This window comes from Cariama cristata, unplaced genomic scaffold (assembly GCF_000690535.1).
Source record: "Cariama cristata isolate BGI_N322 unplaced genomic scaffold, ASM69053v1 scaffold12944, whole genome shotgun sequence".
NCBI lineage: Eukaryota > Metazoa > Chordata > Aves > Cariamiformes > Cariamidae > Cariama > Cariama cristata.
In genome coordinates this window covers 13,997-34,680 of record NW_009612412.1, presented here as the reverse complement: position 1 = coordinate 34,680, position 20,684 = coordinate 13,997, and the positions used below count along the sequence as shown (strand labels likewise).

Here is a 20,684-nt window from a genome sequence, read left to right as displayed (position 1 = left end):
CAGCTGTGACCTTTTTAAGACTTTTTACTTGCTTAACAAACAGGGGCCAGCAGTGGCCTTGGTTCTCCTAGGGGTAAGTATAAACATGGGTCTCTCTACATACCAATCCTACTGATACTTCAGTAGCAACTATAGATATCCAGCGTTATCAAGTCTGAAAAGCAGACAGTGTCTGAAAAACAAGTAGCCGCACTTTCAGAAAGTGCAGTTACTTAGAAGAAACTTCACTGAAAGAAAAAACTCCTGAAAAGAGAAATAGTACTGTTTTAGCAAAACCAGGACAGGTAGTTAAATATTCAATTCATTGGCTATTACTAGACTTCTGGAATGACCTTTAATGATGTTAATCAAAGTATTTCCTTCTCCAAAGGACAGACTAGAAGGTTTAGCCTCAGAAAGCTTCAATTCTTCAGCTTCAACAGAGAGCTTGTAGAACTCCCCTCAAATCTATTTTTTTCCCAGAAAAAAAGAATTGAGTTAGGATTGTATTGTAGCACCTTTCAAATTACATTTGTAATAGAGATTTCAGGAGCCTTTTTTTATTAATACTAACTTTGCCACTAACCTACTGCACTTTTTTCCTCTCCTTCTCTATCCCACAACTCACCTTCTGCTTTAGCTACTTAAAAAAAAAAAAAGCCAAAAAAAGTAGAAAGTGCCCCCAAGATCTCTACAGCTCAGCAACTCTCCTAGTATGTACTTTGTACGTACTAGGACCTAAATTTGACTCTTCATGCTGATATCACTATATCTCCAGATAAAAACAACAACAAAGATTTTAAACACTGATATCAGGAAAGACAGGAAGCCACGCTACTGACAACATCAAAGGAAATGAAAACATGAGATGTTTATCAAGGAAGAATCATAGAACGGCTTGGGTCAGAAGGTACCTTTAAAGATCATCAATTTCCACCCCCATACCACAGGCAGGAACAACTTCCACTAGATCAGGTTGTTCACAGCCCTGTCCAACCTGATCATAAACACTCACTTCCAATGATGGGGCATCCACAACTTCTCTGGGCAACCTATTCCAGTACCTCACCACGCTCATCGTAAAAAATGTCTTCCTTATGCGCAGCCTAAATCAACCCTCTTTAGGTTTAAAACTGTTGCTCCTTGTTCTATCACTACAGGTGTTCGTAAAAAGCCCCTCTCATCTTTCTCATAAGTCTCCCTTACATATATTGAAGGGCTGCAATAAGGTCCTTCCTGGAGCCTTTCTCTAGGCTGAACAACCTCAACTCTCTCAGCCTTTCTTTACAGGAATGACATTCCAGCCCTCTAACCATTTTTGTGGCCCTCCACTGGACCCAGAAGTCCATGAAACAGGTCCCTGTCTTTCTTTCACTGAGGATCCCAGAGCTGAGCACAGTACTCCAGGTGGGGTCTCATGACAGCCGAGTAGAGAGGGGAGAATCACCTCCCTCGACCCACTAGTCACACTTCTTTTTATGCAATCTAGGATACGGTTGGCTTTCTGGGCTGCAAGTGCATATTGCAGTGTACCACCAAGCCCTTCTCCGCAGGGCTGCTCTCACTCCATTCATCCCTCAGCCTGTACCGACATCAGGGATTGCCCCAACACAGGTGCAGGACCTTGCACTTGGCCTTAGTGAACTTCATGAGACTAAGATACCCTCAGGCACTCATCTGGTATTGAAGGTAATTCCATAAAACCTAGGCTTGTGCTGCTACTTTACAGAGTTGGTCAACTCCTGCTCTGAGCATCGGTATTTAGTCATAATTTTCACTGAAATCTACAATCCTAAATACAAACTTCTCAGAATGGCCTAAACCAAGATTTAAGTGACTGAAATCAACAGTTCAAAGTCATATTTCTAAAAAAAGAAAAAAAAAAAATTCTTTTGCTTAGCTTTGAATTTTGATTTTCAACAGTAGCCAAGCATGTTCATTTGCAACTAACTGCAAGTTTTCCCCTAAATTTGCTATTGTTGTTGGTCAGAAGCACAGAGTATTTAAGTAATTCTTGCTTATTCATTCAGATTTTAAGCTCCAATTTTATTATTGTTAGGAATACATTACTTCAGATTGCATTTTCATTTCCATTTCCCATTTTCCTCCTCTTTGTCCCCTAGAAGAGGCTATTGTTATGCAACTTGGGCAACACTTCAGTTCCAGATAGTCCGTAATTTCTACCAATGGTTTGGCTCAAAGATTACACTTATAATCCATTAAAAAAAGCATTTCAGAGTTGTGTAAAGCCTGAGGGGTAAAGGCAGCAGCAAGTAAGTGTCCAGCTTAAACAAAAATGCTAGTTTACATAAAAACCATCTAACCAGGTCATTTTTATGCCGATGTATATATTTATGTATTTACTAGATGATATTGTAGAGGGATCAGTAAGTATTTTGGGGGCAAAATAGTGAACTCACAGTAGGAATGTGATCAGTTAACACTGACAGTTATATAGAAAAGGCCTTAATACAGACACTATTAATGTCAGTATTGAGTGGTTTTAAAAAGCCCTACTCTAATCCAAGTTACTTCCTCTAAAAAGGCTAGAATGACATCAGCAGAACTTTACATCACAGTAAGGTAATATACTTAGGAAAAGAGACTTAGTAACTGAAAATGCCCAAATGCAAAAAATCTGGATTTACAACACTTGAGATCTGCACAAAATATTTTGTGCTGCAATTGTCACATTTACAGTTCATGTTCGTAAATAAGTACTAGAAGCTTCTACTTCTTTAGAAAAATTACAAAAATTGAATTAGACTTACTGGAAGAAAGCACATTCATTGTGGATTGCTTTCATACAGATCTTCCAAAAGAAAACTAAATTCAGCACTGCTCAAACCAATTAAAGGAGCTATTTTATAGAGTCTTCTGAGAATTTTGTCAGCACCACATCCAAACAGGATAGTGAAAGATATTCTGGTCTTCTGACACATATTCCCTTGAATCCCTAAAATGCTGTCAGGGCAAGATTTTCAGTAAGCAGAGAAACATGGATGCTAAAAACAGTAGGGAATGAAGAACTAAGATAAAAGTTGAATTGTGTAGTATCAAATAATTCAATATCCAAGCATTTAACATTTTGAAGCAGAACAACTTGCTTGCATCTACTGGTAATTTGCTTGGGATTTTCTGGAGGCTTTAAAAAAAAACTTATTTATCCCAAATAATCAAAACCTAATCAAGCAGAATAAGCAGCATCAGTCTCCTGTCCACAATCCTTAGCTTCTAAATATTTTCTACCTTAAATTTAAACCAGCATATCCAACAAAGATCTTGTAAAGACTCTTGTAAATACTGCCAAGTGCTCCAGTGCTCTCAGCTCCTCTGAAGAGGAGAGGATGTTACAGGCATCCATTACCATGTTTTGTTTGTGTGAGGAACCTGGGAACTATGACGGGTAAAAAGTTGCTGTAGTTGACTTCTAGGTCTCTCTTGGGTTTCCCGGGTTAATGAGAGCATTCTAATTTTTTCTTTAACCCAAAGTCCAGTTTCAAATATCTAGAGAAAGACACGTTTGCTACCACTTCTTCCTCCCTGAAAAAAGAAATGGATCAAAAATAGACACTGTAATTAAAGTTGAGGTGGGTTTTTGGTTGGTTGGTTTTCAGTTTGTTTCTTGAAGTAACAGCAGATTTTGGAAACACCCAAGGTATTCATAAGAATGGATATATTTCTAGTTTCAAGATCTAGTATAATTTCAAGAAAGTTTTAACTTGCATCCAGATATATTTAGTCAGCTTGCAATGCAAAATTTACCAAGATTTTAGAAGACACTTCTGATTTTATTTAGTTAACACACCTACAACTACTATGATTAAAAGCAAACAGTTCCCTTGATTTGACTTCTCCACTTGACAGCACTGCATATAAGCCAGGTCATTGTGTCCCCATTTTGAGATCTCAACCCAAAGTTACACAAGAGATACTTTAAAAGCAAATAATGCAGCTGTAAACACTTATGAAAAAGTCAAATTTACAGGCAGCTTTTGGGAACCTGAAGCTTTTTTTTTTTTTAAAAAAAAAAAGTTCAAACTGATTGCATTTCAAGTTGAAAATGCCATTTTAAGTGTAATCAACCTACAGAAATTACCTTGAACAAATTTGACACAACGACTGAAGAGAAACTGCAGGCATATAGCTTAAGGCAGCATTGTAACAGAGCAGAAGGAAAGTCAGCACTTCAAACCTGGAATTTACAAGAAACATTAGAATTACATTACCAATTTTATTTTTTAAAATAAAACAAGGTTATATAGAAATTTGCAGGAGTTATTTGAACAGATTTGGTATTTTGTTTCAATAAAATTGATAATTGAGTAGTTTGGTTCTGTAAGCTTTTCCTCTTCATGTAGTAATATGCGCTGCTAGTCTTTCTGCATCTACATTTACACGTTTAAAAACAACAACAAAAAAACCACCACAAAACACAGCATATACCTATATACCTTCAGTCTGTAACTATATTAACAATTATAAGAAGTGAAGATTCAATAGTGATTCTCAAGCAAAGTCCTATGATACAATTTTACCTGTTCTGTGCTGTTAACATCTCCCTCTGAGGATGAGGTCCACTGTATACAACCCTGGACAAACCATGCTGCGATAAAGCTCCTTCAGTGAGAGCCATGGAGCCAATGCTGGAAGGCTAAAAGAAAAAGCGTCATTCAAAATATGTCCGCCTGAAGTCTTGCTAAAATGCAAGTGAAAATAGACAACTATCAGCATCACCATATTTGTACATAAATTTTCAACAGGCTTAAGGTTATCTGACTGCTTAGCTGTCTTAGATTTGAGAAGATATTTTACACCAGATAAGGTATATGCCTTCAGAATAGAAAAAAAAAAGAAAAAAAGACACAGTTGGTACATGGATATTATGGAGTTATGACTAATCAGTCTTGAAGAGGCCTCAGAGACCAGTTAGTAGGACTCAGAAGACTGAGAAATATGTTCCCAAGTCGTCATGCAACACATTAAAACTACCTTTCGCTTTTATTCTTAACAAACAGGCCCCCAAAGCATACTGCTCTTGATCAGTAACAACTTTATGTTGTAAATATCACTTACTTCATGATAGACTGATGGTTTGGACAAAGATGGAATTGTGAAACTCAGCACTTTGCTATGTCCCTCTTTGTCAACTATCTCCTGAAAAAGACAGAAGATAACATCAGTTACACTGTACTACTGTCCTGGTCTGGCCATAGAAACAAGACATTCAAAAATGTTAAATGCTGGGTAGGGATGAATGGATAAAAAAGTCAACAAATTATTGTAGAGATAGATAGGGATACTATAACTATCTGAGCTACAAGCTAGAAACTATCTCTGTATTTGCTTTCTATCACAGTGCATTTGCTTTGTTTCTGAAAACTACTCAAATGACTTAGCAAAGGGCACATGCATTTGCATACATAGTCTACCTTAACACTAACTGGAAATCTCAACATGTTTAAACAATGTTATCTTTTTTTTTTAATTATACAGTATTTGCTAATTGTGAAGGTTAATAATTCAGTTCTGAAAACTATTTACCCATCAAGTAATGACTCTACCAGCGATTTGTTCTGGAAATATTATAGCTCTAAAATGATTGCAGCCTCATATGGTTTGACAGTAGTAGACATCATAGTATTTGCAAAAGCCCAAGTTTGCCAATTCCATATTTATAGAGAGCTAAAAGAAGCATGGATGCAAAGCTTTAGAGAAGCTACATTCCTGCAAGATACCACCATAGCAGTACGTTGGCAGACTTCTCGCTCTTACAAGTTAGCAGAAGACTAATGGGTAAGGCAAAAAAAGATGTGCCTACATTTCAGAAGAGCACTAAAGTACTCAAAATAAAAAACTTTGGAAGTTCCAAAGCAGACCTGATCAATAACCAACACCAAACACATAAGAATTCCACCCCCCCATAGATTTCAGCAGCCGATTTCATATATCCAAAGGTAGAGATCAGACAGGAGCTTCAGTGTCTCCTAACATCCACCCCTTGGAAGGCTGAAGGACTAACTTCACATAGTAATTGTTAAAATTCATGTCTTAAAGTAGAATATGAAGTGGTAAAGGAAGACTGAGAAGTATCAAAAAGAGCTGTTCTGTCTGAAGGGTTATACAGCTCCTCCACTCTCCACATAAATCACTGATACTTTAATTTTCAATATTGCTTCTGCATCAATGTGGAGAACAGTTTCCTCAATACATGGGAAGAGAAGGAAGGAGAAACTGGCTACATCCAAACTTTTAAAATCTAAAAAGATCAGTATTTTGATTCTTCATTCTAATCACATTTGTAATTAAGTTTCAGGAGTGCATTTCAACATCTGAAGGGTATTAAAAAACTGATACCTACAGCCAGGAAAGCTAGAAATATCAGTCGCATGCACTACCTCTGTATGTCTCCAAGCTGAAGGTAGAACAAACCAGTTCATGATCTCAAGGTTCAGCCACAATAATTCCATACCCCTGACAATGTAGTGAATTTAAAATTATTCTAAGCAATACTTAATTTTTCAGTTTCTTTTGGTAAGAAACTGCAGGACTCTGTTGAGCATGTTAATTACCTCAAGTTCCAAGAGATCATTGGCATATTTACAGAAGGATTACTATTTGCATTAGGCTACATCTTTCCTCTTGCTTTTGAAAACAAAGTAGCTCGTTAAAGGGAAAATAAGTATCTAAGCAGGTCACCCTCTACTGTTTCAACCTCGTATACTGAAGAACAGTACCATCTTGATTGTTTAAGTTACAAATTTTATACAACATCGGGGGGAAGAAGTCAGCATGAGTAACATGGCATTATTTTAGCATAAGCATTCATTATGTCTTAAATCAGAAGGGGGGAGAAAAAAAAAAACATTTCCAAAAATCAGGTTGATCTACAGCTTCCTATAGAAGCTTTCTGTAAAATTCTTATGACCCCAAGCAGCTGGAGATGGCTGGCTATGTTACTAATTGAGGAAGAAACTGTTCATAGACAGACGACGACATTACTGGACTGGTTTCAAGCTTAACTGGAAATGTAATCTCCTCTAGGAGAAAGACAAGTGATTATAGCCACATCCATCAACCATTTTAGATGACTTCTTCATAGAACTAAAAGGACTGAATTGACTTAAGGCATAAGATACACCAAACGCTTTCCAGGAATGTTTTTCTTCTCAGATACAGCTAAGCACAGAGAAAACACAGGAAGCCTGTACTCTGCCTGAAGAAGAATTGAACATAAGGGCTCAGGTCTTTTTAAGTAGACTCTTGGGTGGAAAAAAAAAAAAACAAAAACACTTTTCAGTCGCTCGGTAAAGACACTTGCAATTATTTTTAGAAGAAGGATGGGAGCTGCCTTCTCCAGATTTTCAGAATGGGAAGAGAAGACTTGAAGTTCATCACTGTTTCACTTCCCAAAAAGCCTTCCTAAAACATCCAGAACATACAAACTACACTGAAGAGAACCCCAGTGTGGACATAATAACACTAAGCTTTTTATAACAGCCATAAAAAGACTAAATGTATAATTAAAACATGGTGCACTTAAAGGTTCCTTCATAATTCTGTTCTTTAAAGCAGTAATTTAGTAACAAACAGTATCTTTTCACACAAAATATGAAAAAATGTCAAGGTTATTACAAATTGAAGAGAGACCTTTAATTTCTCAAAACTAAGCAATCTGTTCAGCAGTCGAATTCTAAGAATTTGTTGAAAGTGATTTTTATGTGTTTTCTAGTCAAGATAGTCAAAATACCCCACAAAACATAGGCAACCACTTGAGAAGCAGCACCTCTAAAAGCTCTCAAGCAGAATATAAGTTTAATCAGCATACCAAGAATTAAGTAAAAAAAAAAAAATTAAGAGGGCTCCTTTGGCTCTTTCAGCCATTACAGCATTAACACTTTCCAGGAACCACAAAAAGAGCAGAGAAAACTTTCATCAAAATAAAAGAATAAGAGTCCATGTTGCAGATTTCTGACATGGACACCAATTTGAAGAGTCAAAACTGAGATACTCAATCACTTCATTTCAATTCTGAAACAAAACTGTTAATTATTCCCCAGTAAAACACTCTATAGTATCCCTCAAAAGCACACTAATATTTTTAGGCCTGAATAATTACATGCGAATACAAACCAAGTTATAAACTCCTAGGAGAAGAGCCTCTATGCATCCACTGCTCTGCAAATCTCTGCTGGCTGAGACAGCAAGATAGCACCACATCAATTCTGGTAGAAACTGCAGCGTAAATCGTAGCAATTGTTCCTCACCACTGCGATAGAACTCAAAGAGCTGATGGCAAACTGGCTCCAGAAGCTGAAATATAAATTACAATTGTGAATGAATAAAACATTACAAGAAACTGCAACTTAGTGTGGATAAATCCTTTGGACAAAACTGTAAAATGATACATGTTACATTTTAGCTATTAGGGAGTGACTGATGCATTAACTACCCAAGTCACCTTACACACTTTTCATCCCTTATACTTTCAGATGATAAAAGTAGAGCCTTCCATCCCATTTGAAGAAAGAATTCCAGTGGCTCCTTTCTCTCATTTTTGGTTCACTTCCTCCAGCCTCCAAGGCATAATTAAAGGACACTTGTTATCACCACACCTCACAGCATGCCCTCAATACCTCTAACATACAGGAAAAGCACCTGAACAAAACATCTTGGTATTCTAGATCTCCAACAGTGTACACACAAATCGCTAGCAGCTTTCACCCATCAAGTGAGAAGAGCTGCATAACACTCAAATTCAAAGTATTACAATAACTTAGTATACAGTAGAATTAGTTCACTTTTCCACTGTCATTAAAATCTTCTAGAAACTTCAATGTATTTATAGGTTTGAGATGGAAATGGGAAGCCTTGAGAGTAATTTTACAATCAAATCTGTTAAGCTGATATAAATGGAAGTAATATATTAAACTGGAAGTAATACATTGAGCTAGAACAAGTTTAAAAAAGATTTAGAAACAATTAAGCCATCAGTTTGCACTGGCTTGCCAGATTTAATGCACATTCTTGTACTACCACCTACCTCCACTAGGGGACAAAACATAGTGTTAACCATCATGTGTCAACGTATGGAAGTTATATTTTTATTTTGTCACCTAGGTAGGAGACTTCCTAAGTCAAGTGAAAATACTGTCAAAACCAGTAGGCACTTTCAAAGCCAGCTGAACTGGGCACTGAACTCTCAAGCAAAAAACTCAAAAGCACATACTTAAAAATACTTTACAGCAAACACAGCAGACCATCAATAAGAGTTTGGAATTGTAAAAGGATTTCTTCCAAAACAAAAAGTGGAGTAGGGAAGGAAAAAAGGGAGATTTTTAATTAAATCTTCTAAATCATTTCTTTGCAAGTAATAACAATTAGGAGGATACTATCATCTAAGAAACTACTCCCTGAAAAATAATCTAGACAGTCCATGCATTTATATTAGCAAATTTTACAAAATGAAATCTGAGATTCCAGCTATTTAGAATTCATTTTCAGTTCCAGCTAGTATATAAAAGCAGCATTACTTCATCTTAAAAGTTCTTCTACAGGATTCACAGAAATAGACTCTAAATTCATTTCAAAACCAGGAATGTCCAGGCTAGTAATGAAATGTATTCCTGCACAAAATCCCCCAAAGTTTCAGCCTGAAAATGATGGAATCAAAACCAGACACGCATTTTAGAGTATTTTAGAGATTGCACTGAGAAAAGATACCATAATCATTAGAATTGCTACTCCACTTCAGAAAGCTAGTATTACTCAACATCTTTCTGAAAATCCTTAAAAACTGGAATATAGATATGTACTTTATTGCTAGTAACACACAGATCATTTTTCCATTTTATTCTAACTACAACACTCAGTTATTCTGCTATTTGTCTAGGTCACACTTTCAGTTTTTCAATGAAGCAAGCTTTCAAAAACATACGAAATCCATTCTTCTACATTTTCCTCTTTTTATTGCAGCAAAGGAGGCAACACCACCAGAAGAGCTCGCTAAAAAAAAATAATCTGCTTGCTTTCCTAAGTTTTTCCTCCTGAATACAAAGAAAGTTGATTGAATATTTCTTACCTCCCAAAGTTACTTCTGAACCCAAAGGATCTTAGCAGGTTTGGTTCTTTAAGAAGTAATTTGGGACAATCTGATCAATTCAAAAAAAGAGGAACTTCTAGCTTCTGACAGCTAGAGCTTGTCTTTGGAAAAATCATCAATGAAAAATCTACAGCAAAGGCAAAAGATCATGCCAAGCTAAACTAGTCAGGAGTTTTAAGAGCAGAATATGAAAGATCCTTCTAGAAAACTTTACGGTGCCTTCCATCTTCAGTTAACATATTTCACACAATTTGCATGCTTCCTTTAATGAAGTATCAGTTCAGAATGATGTGCTTGAACTTTAAAAGGCACATAAATAGCTATGACAGGTATCCATGTTCACATCGTTATCTCAGTTAAGACAGCTTTTTATCAGCACATTTAAATGCATAATCAGTACAAAACCAGATTTTCTTCCTCAAAATGCCACCACATGCTATACCCTAGTATCAAAACGCACTAATGATTGTTGCTGTTTCAAGATATTGTTTTACACTAAAACAGTTCTAAAACGTATCTAGACTAAGACAATTTTTAATGCCGGAAAGAAGAATGTCCAAGTAATTTCATCCCTCTTCCTTTTAAACTGCACTCAAATGTGTTAGACACTCCAAACACTTTCTATTTCCCAATGCAAATGCCTGCATGGCTATTATCTAAAAGGATAGCAATAGTGGTTTAGGTAGAAAGCAAAAAATGTTGAACTTATGAAGAAACAAACCTTAGGTTTTGGTTCGGGTTTTTGTTTGTTTGTTTAGGGATTTTTTTGTTGGTGTTGGGTTTTTTGTGTGTGTTTGGCTTTTTTTTTTTTTATTTTTTTTACTGTTAGACTCTTGAGACAATTAAAAGTCCTTTAAAACTACCTCAAAAGTAACTAACAAAGTCTTTACTAACAAAGCTACTATGATTTGCATATTTCCTTGCTATAGCAAAGTAGTAGTTCATTTACCTCACAAATTGACTATTATTTTTTTGGAAAAAGCAAACAAAAAACCCCGTATGAAAAGCAAATATGAACCAGCAGGAAAACGCAGTCACAGATGCAAATACACAATGACTTTTCAAATGCTTAAAAAAAGAACACATCCATCTCCCAAAATGAGATTAATCACAATTTTAAGGTACAGATAATTATTATATTAGAAGTACATATATTCAAAGGTATACAGATGGGGTGGTTCGGTTTTAATCTCAGCAGTATTTCTAGTGTTCATGCATTAATCCTTCCCCTTTGCATTATATACACACGAGATGAGAAAGGACAGCACATATCCTACACTGTAAAGCAAGTTGTCATTACACAATGCAGCTAACAGATCTCAAATAACAGTTGAAATAAATTACTTGTCTTTTTAACTGCTAGTTTATAAGTATTTTCACAATGCAGAAAGCTCCAAGTAGCCCTTACAAAGTGACAGGTACTCCGAGAATGGTCCGAATAAAGATTTTAGGACTGTTTTCCCAGGACAGCATAACACTCAGTGTCAGCACTGGCTTTTCATTTCAACTCAAAGTCTCACTAACAGGGAAATAAATCTTCAATACCTTGCCCCCAGAATTATACCAACAACCTTTTCAAACAGAATTTGCAGGGCCTTAACCACCCTGCTACTAAGGTCCCCAAGAAACCTAGTGATAGCCAGAAGTAGTAAGAAATCAAAGAACATATGAATGTGTTAATTTGGCTATCAACAGGGAGACTCATCAGATTAATTTCCATGTTGATGCGCATTCTGAAGACCAGACAGGATTGACTCAGTAGTTGGAATGACTCAGAACTTCTTTCTGATCAGCAAAGTAAAATTACATTTCTTCTTTGCTGGATAACCTGGGAGTTTCTCTCTCAGCACTCTCTCTAAAAAAGGTGTATACTGAAAGCATTTTATCCTCTGACCACTACTGACATCATCTCAAACTTTGGAAAGGTTCCTTATGCTGGGTCTTTTCACAAGAGGAATTAAGGACTTGGTGCAATTTAAATATTACACACAAGGTTTGCTGGATGGTAGAAAGTGAGACAATACAGTTAGCAAGACACAACTAAAACCAGCTCTGTATGTTCTGAACTCACCTGGACACTTTAAAACTAGTGCAGTCGTGGGGTATGGAATCATTCCTGGTGCAGGTACAGAGCAAACCTGCCCCTTTCCCCACAATTATTTTTTTTTTTTTGCCATCACTTCAGCAAGGGTACATCCACTGTATAAATGCGTATATTTATATTGTATGTATTTAAAACAACAACAAAAAAACTAAAACCTAAGCAATAACTTAAAAGGATTGCAAACCTATCTAACGTTGTTCTCTTGGGTTGTAATAAACAATGTTATGATAGCTATAGATTCACACTCAAGTGATACTGAATTACAGGAAGAATTCTGTCAGTCTCAAACATCTTTTCAATTCCTTAACTTATTTCTCAATTCTATAACCATGTCCTGAACCCCATGAGTATGATCAAGTATGACAGGCTTAGCTATGATCAGTAGGTCACAAAACTTACAGATTGTTTCTGTGATAGTATGCCATTGCTAAGAACAAACATTCTGATGGAGACTCTTTGTGTAGTTCTGTAGTTCACATAGTTAGAACACAATTAACTAAGTTAGAACACAATTAACTACCACACAAGGTCTTATTTATTCTGCTGGTGTTAGGTCAGACATTTTGTGAGGGATCAGATATACTCACTTCACTCTGTGGCTCCTGAATTACTTTGTAAAGAGATGAAATCAAAGCACTCTTGTCTTTCAAGTTTGTAGCATAGCTGGATATGGATGCTTCTGGCAGTGTCTGAAATAAAAATATTATAACTACTAGAAAAAGCAATTTTTATCATTAAAATAAAACAGCTATTTCAATAACAATTTTCCATTACAAGTTATTATTTATCAGAATTTACTATAAATTAAAACTTGTTTCACAAAGAAATCCTTACTACAGAAATCAACATGTTTTCGGGACAACAAAATTGCCAGAAAACACACTGCATTTTACATTCTGTATGAAACTGTCTGCAAAATGATAATCATAGTGGATAGGATACAAATAAAAAACAAGAGTTTCACAGGTGCAACCCCACTGAAAATTCACTGTGAAATTTCAGTACTGTGAAACTTGGCATTTTGTAGATCCATACTTTAAGGAGTTCTCAAGAGTAAGTGTACACAGGTAGCGAACGTTATTACAGGATATAGTATTACTCTGAAAGGACACAAATTCCAGTTGACACGAACAGCTCTTCTCTAACAGTAAACAGATTTTCTGCCAGTACTGAAGAGGGTAAAAACGTAATCTTTTTAACAACCCTGTGGAAGCTTACATTAAAACTTACTATTCATAGCTCTCACAGTATTTCTTATCCACACTTCTTCAAAGGAGATCATACTCCACTATACAGATAGGAAAACACATTACCAGTGTATCTAAGCAGACCAGGAGCAAAACCTATAAACAAGTCTAGTCTGTACTCAAACCAACAAGACCATTCATCTATGACACACGTTTTCACTGCTCTGTATCAGGAAGTATGTAATCCCAAAGAGGCAAGGAAAAAAATCCTTTCAAGCAGACAATTGTATATATCACATTATCTCAGCAAAATCCAAGGTTACTATTTTACTATTTTTCCTTCATTTTCTACAGCAATCAAGTACTCCTTCATACTGCTCCGGCAGCAATTCAAACACTACTGGCTAAATATCTTAGAGTATATTACCTTGAACTCTGATAACCACTCCTCCACAACCCCAGTATCCACAGCTAACATCTTCCAACATCCGTTCCAAAACCTGCAGCCTGAAAGAATAAGCAAACACAGTTTGTGAAAACGATGTAGTCACAGCATTAAGCAGATGATGAAAATTAAGTCCCTGTGAATATTTAAAGAATCTTATCATGCTTTTACTCCTTAACATTTTACATGTTGACATTACCTTGAACTTTTATTCTACCTCACTTATGCAAGCTGCTGGAAGCATTAAGCATGGGAGTCTTCATGCACAGCACTTTAATAAATTCCAAGTATGTATTGCGTGGGAAGCTCAGTAAGTCAAAGATTTGCAGAAATGGCATTTTGAAAACAGAAAACATTATCTCCCCAATTTCAATTTATTTTTCAGCTTACAGAACTTGAGAGAAAACTGTATGGACTCACTCAAGAGAAATGACTGTTTAGGTTTTTCCTAGTCAACTGCTACACCTAACTTGGAAAAGGTCACTGAAATAAAGGCTGATGGAAAACCTTTCAATCCTCCCCCACCATGGCAACTGCAAGACAATGAGCCTGCTGCCTCAGCATGTAGCCTAAGATGGACTCCCCTGCCCAACATCCTGGACAATCTGAGACACAGCAAGATCATCAGCACTGACTTGAACACAAGAGATACAGAGTGGCTTTTGAAATTAATTTCTGATTTCTCTTAATTTTTGAGAAAACACTTAAGAACAACTGTCACTTGGAAGGGCTATTCTGAAACAAAAGAGCAACATATCATTAAGATGCAAAACTATTAAAAGTTAAAAGAGCATGCTGTGGGGGATAACCTAGGCATAGGTAAACTCTTCAACAATACACATCAGCTTATCCAAATGTGACCACGGATTTCAAACAACGGCAAAATTAAATACTCCTCTGAGGGGAAAACTAATACTCACTTATTGAAGTGTTCAGTCATGTGAGATATCCCATCAAGTTTTGCTTTGTCAGTTTAAAATTAGTTATGAAGTACTGACACTCAAGTATTGGCTTGTTGATGAATGACAACCAAGGAAAAGAGGGGAAGGGAAGAATTTCCTTGTATAACACAAATACAAATATTTTGTTCTGAAATTCAGCCTGTAGTGGAACACATTCAGAGAATTTTAAGAAGCCTAAAGGGAAAAGAACCAGCCATGATAACATTGAAAGCTCACTATAAGCCCCCAAAGCAAGGGGAAGGGGGGAAAAGCAAGGCTTTACTTGAAGAATGATCAAAATCTTTCAGTGCATAGGACATGGTTTTGAGGAAATGACTATTCAGACATGAGCAGTAAAAGGAATAAAACTGAACAGGCTGTCCAGCAACTTCTGGAATCATTTAAATACACAATAACAGCATAAGCAGCCAGACATTTTCCACCCACCCACCCCCCACCCCCAACTAGCACCATCATTAAATAAATGACCTGGTCAGGTGAAACCATGGGGAACCAGTTAGGGCAATCTCGTCTTACAACCCCACAAAGATACGCAAGTTTGTGCAAAGCATACAAAAACAATGCTTTCTGAGGATAAAACGGGAATAAAGAAGGGCTAAGGAATTACAAGCCACACAGGGGTAGATTTAATTTCTGGAGAAAACAGAAGTAGTAGCTGTAAGCCCCTAGGAGGTACAATGCAGCAGTAGTTCCACTAGAAGGTTTCTCCTGGCAGGCAGAAAGTTGGGGCAGCTCCCTGAGAAGGACACCAGCAACATCAGGGGAGGTAGATGACAACCCACAGCCAAGTGAGGAAGTGGCAGACCGGGTTGGCAAGTAAAGGGTACAGAGCGATGTAGGCAAGAGAGACCTTGTAAACAAAAAAAGAGCTAACCAGGGCTTCACCTCAAAGATAAGCACAGATATAAAGCACTGCCTGCAGGACAGCATGATGGGGGAAGCTCTAATACATCTTCTAGCAAATAAGCATGACTGGGTGCCTCTGTGAAGTGCCCATACACCAACACACACACAGCATGGCAACCAAGCAGGAGGAATTAGTGGTCTGGGTGCAGTTGCAGGGCTATGATCTCACCGAGACATAGCAGCATAGCTCACACGACCAGACTACTGTCATGGCTGACAGGACCTGCTGACAGGAGGTAAGGAAAAGGCCGAGGTATTCGCTGCTGCCTTTGCTTCTGTTGTTACCAGCAAGAGCAGCCCTCAGGAGCAGAAAATTGCCTCGATTGCCAGGCTCAAAGGGCTGCGACCAGTGGCACAAAGCCCAGCTGGAGACCTGGCCTTACTGGTGTACACCAGGGGTCAACACCCAGGCCAGGACACTTCAAAATCTTCCTTAACGAAGGTGGGTGATGGGACAGAGCTCACCCTCAGCACGTCTGCAGATAACAAAGCCAGGAGAAGCAGCCGATACCCCAGAGGGTTGCGCTGCCATTCACAGGGACACCAAGAGGCAGGAGATGTGGGACAACACAGGAATCACAGGAAGTTTAAAGGGCAAGGTCAAGGCCAAGTCCGGCCCCTGGGGACAAACCACCCCCGCACCAGCACGGACAGGGGCCAGACAGCTGGAAAGCAGCTTTGCAGAAAAAGCCCTGGGTGTCTTGGTGACCCGGGGGAACGTAAGCCAGCCACACGTGCCCTTGCAGCAAAGTTAGCCAACAGCCCCCAGATCGCCAGCAGGTCAAGGGAGGTGATCTTCCCCTGTGCTTGACCCTGGTGATACACATTTGGAGCACAGGGCTCCCCAGCACAACAGACACATGGACATACTAGAGAGAGTTTGGGAAAGGGCCACAAAGTTGATGGACGAACCAGAGCATCTCTCACATGAGGAGAGCCCAAGAGAACTGGGACTCTTAAGCCTGGAAAAGAGAAGGCTCCCGGGGATTTTATGAATGTAGATACTCATCTGAGGGGAGGGAGTAAAGAAGACAGAGCCAGGCTCTTCTCATTGGTGTCCTCTGACAGGGTAAGAGGCAATGGGCACAAATTGAAATACACTAAAAAAAGGGTTTAAATGTCATTTCGTGAAAGGGTGATTGAATACTGCAACAGGTTGCCCAGAGCAGCTGAGGAGTCTCCATCCCTGGAGGTACTCAAAACCCAGTTGGACAAGATTCTGAGCAACCTGTTCCAGTTTTCACTACTTTGAGCAAAGGAGGTTGGACTTGATGATCTCCAAAGGTCCACTGAAACCTCATCCATTCTGTTATCCTGTATCAACAAAGAAATAGGAAGAACTGTCATGAAGAAAGTCCATTTAGCTAAACACCAACTCTTTCCGACCAGCACTGATGGTCTCTAAAGGTATAACGATGACAATACGGATTAGTGGCCTCGGAATGGTATAGGCTGTGTGTCAAACTCCGCTGTGAAGTGAGGCTTTTAAGGACAATATTGTGTGCTAACAAACACAAAGGCTAGTCCTACCACAATTATTGAAGCAACGACTTCATCAGTTCCTACAGAATCACACAATCTACTAGCCCTACTTTCATTCCTGTGAAGGCGGACAAAGGCTTTTGCAATGTCTCATACTTCAGCGGGGCTGACAATAGTAACCATTCCCTACGGAGCCCCATTAATAGCACAAATGCCTGTGCTAATATTGACTGTTCAAAGCAAGAAACCCATGTTTTAAGTGTTCAGAGGAATCCTAGATACTCCAAATCCATAGTTGACACATTTATCCAAGGGATGCATTTTTTTTTTTTCACCTATTTCTATTGATTCATCAAGTCTTATTTTCAGATTAAAGGCTCCCAGAGAACACAGGATTCATTTGACCAGTAAAAACAGTAAGAGCATCCTTGGCTGGCATTATCCATTGGACTAAGGACAATACTTGAAGCTTTTATGACTATTTGAAGGGAAGTATTTTTTTGGCAAAAGCATGAATTTTTGAAATGAAATCTATAAAAGGCTGACATAAAAGAAACAGGACAAAGTTTTTGCTGATCCAGTCTTTCATTTTTAAAGTAGCAGAGGCATTCCATTGAAAGTTAAGGCAGTTGAGATGCACAGAAGATAGACTGTCCTTATTTTACCTTCATGCGTTAAGAAAACGCATATACCCTTCTGAATACACTGCTTAACCTCAAGCATATATGTATACACAGGAACACACATTTGAGTGTTACAAATAAGTAATCTAATTTTATAATTATTTCCCTTGAAGACAAAGATTAAGATTATCTGTTAGACTGATCTCTCCCTAGAAGGGAAAAAGCCTCAATTCCACACATCAGGTATGTGGGATTTATTAAAACAGGCAGACAACCTACCATTTTGCTGTGGATTGCCACATTTTGTGCTAGTTAAATAATAGATCAAGTTAGACTGCAACAATGTATGGACAGAGTCAGCAAACCCAAGACTGTTCTAAAGGAAAGATTAACAAATCTCAGTTAACAATACAATTTTTTCTGAAGCCCATAGGAAGTTTATAAAAAGTAACCCTAAAAGGGAATTTTTAAACACAAAGTGGGTCAAATTAATTTGTCTAATTAATTTAGATTTAGGTCTAATTTATAGCATGTTAACCTTTTACGGAAAAAAAATCCCAAAAGGATTAAAAAACGTTCCTTAATTACAGCTCCATTTCAGTGGATTCAAATGAAGATATAGGCCACTGTAAGCAGTAGATGCCCCAGTCACTATGGAATTAAGGCAACATAAAGTGGATAAAGTAAATACATGCTACTTTAAAAAAAAGCTGCAAAATTATATTGAGAATTTACTTTATAAATACCAAAACTGTAATGAAAATTCAAACAATACAGCAATTCCAAGAGCTTAAGAGGCAGAGTCATTTGGATGTTATGGTGGAAGATGGTTGCAGGAAAGAAGAAGTAGTCTCAATGATTCAAATGATACCAAAAAATTATTTGTGATGGATCTCAGTAACAGTCAGGTTGTCCATCTCTGTTGATCTTTTATTATGACACATACATGATCTTAGCTTATATCATACGCAAAGTAAAGCAACTTTATTTTTTTTATTGCAGGTCTTATCATACTACTTCACATTTACCACATGATGAAAGCATGCACAGCCTCAGTAGCCCAGCTAACACATGGCAAATTTATCTGTGTGTTTATGCCTTGTGAGTTAAAAGCACTTTGGGATATTTTCCACCAGACTCTCAACTTGGATTAGCAGCAAGAAATAGGATTTATACTAAACAATAATTAACAAACTACCCTTCCTATTATAACATCTATTTAAAGTAAACATACATAAAGTCATAGAGCCCTTACTAATCTCTAACACTGGAATCCTAGGACATATGCAACTTGAGCTCTAATATCAACAAGAGGAGAAGAAGTCTAACTTAACATTCCACTCAAAGTCTGCAATCCATTTTCATACAGCTTGAGGTAAGACTGTTCTCTGGATCTGTTCCCAGGTAATAAGCAGCTTCTGAACGCTGTAAATTGATCTTTCTCTATTCTAATACTATAATAAAACTCTCCTTACATAGGTAATATCAATTTCTGCTTTCTTTCAAGATGAGTAGCACAACTGGAATAAGATACCAAGCAAGTTTATCTGATAAAAGCAAGTCTGTTCAGAAGAGACTTTACAAAGTCTCTACAAAGGCTATTCCTTCTTCCATTAGAGCACAAATACAACAGGAACTTACTGAACTTACTGTTTTTAATAGAGGGAGGAGAAAAAGTTGCTATGCACTCAGCTGGTGGACAGCAAGCCAAGATGAATTAAGATGTATTCTCTGGCAAACTTACTAACAGATCCATCTACTTAAATGGCTTCAGTTTTTCATACCTGTCACTCAAGACTTTTTTAATACAATATCAAATCATAGCCTTGAATGAAATCACAGACAACACACGCACAGCTTCTTCTTTAAAAATAAATTCTCACAATAGATGGCTTTCCTATTCTTTAAAGCTACCCAGCCTTTGTAGAATTCATCCACAGTATGCATAAGTGTAAATAAAATCTGGATTAAGTACAAGGAGGCTTGACTTGGATGAAGAATGAACTCTTGAGTTCTGCAGAACTGACCTTCTGGAACCACAGTATTAGGTATTTGCTAGCGGAAGTCACAGAACTGAAAAACACAAAACGAAGAGCCAAAAACTGCTCAAGTCCCATCCTCTGGGAATTGCTGGACAAGGATGGACAGCATATACTGCATCATTACATAATCTGAAAAGTATCTGCTTGGAAATTTGTACTATTTGCTAAGAAAAAAATTTTTAGCCTAAGGGAAACATGGAGCAGAAAGTTAAGATTTTTATGAACCATCAGCCAAATTTGTCAACTCACCCCAGAAAAGGAATGAAGTAAACTTGTGATCATCCTGTTAGGATGTACCAGACACATAAGAGGTCAAGTCCCTGGTATATGTTGATCTCGTATTCCATAGTAGTTTGTATACAAAAGTAGGAAAGGGCCAATTAGGACTAAACTTTTACCCTTTGAAGCGGTACAAGTAGTATTAAAAACTTTTAAATCAGTTCTACATCATACATCAAATTCACTTTGATGACTACACAAAACGACTACAGTCTATACTTAAAATTCACATTGCTGAATCCTTTTCTCTCCCAACTTGTTTCAGAAACAAAGACACAAGCCTTGGTAAACCTCAGTACAGGAAACAGCACTCAGGCAAGTGTATTCTTGAATAAATTGCCAAAGAAGATAATGTATTTTCCTGATGTTAATGCATAACTCATTCTAGTGATACAGTCATCTATTCGTTTACTATAGAATTTTTAGTATCATCAAGCTATCCTGTTAAAACAGATAGTGTCTCAGAATCATAGAATCGTTTAGGTTGGAAAAGACCTTTAAGTTCATCAAGTTCAACCATTAACCCAGCACTGCCAAGTCCACCACTAAACCATGTCCCTAAGTGCCACATCT

At 37.5% G+C, this 20,684-nt stretch overlaps 1 protein-coding gene across 1 annotated transcript; it reads right to left on the bottom strand.

The window, feature by feature from the left end:
- Positions 1-4,067: 4,067 nt before the first annotated feature.
- Positions 4,068-13,873, bottom strand: LOC104160495 (hyccin). The gene is made up of 6 exons (XM_009698623.1): positions 13,800-13,873; positions 12,773-12,874; positions 8,113-8,292; positions 5,056-5,136; positions 4,518-4,633; positions 4,068-4,174 (listed from the first exon to the last, which is right to left on the bottom strand). The coding sequence occupies exons 1-6, from the start codon at positions 13,848-13,850 to the stop codon at positions 4,075-4,077; spliced, it is 630 nt and encodes a 209-aa protein (XP_009696925.1). The 5' UTR covers positions 13,851-13,873; the 3' UTR covers positions 4,068-4,074.
- Positions 13,874-20,684: the final 6,811 nt, after the last annotated feature.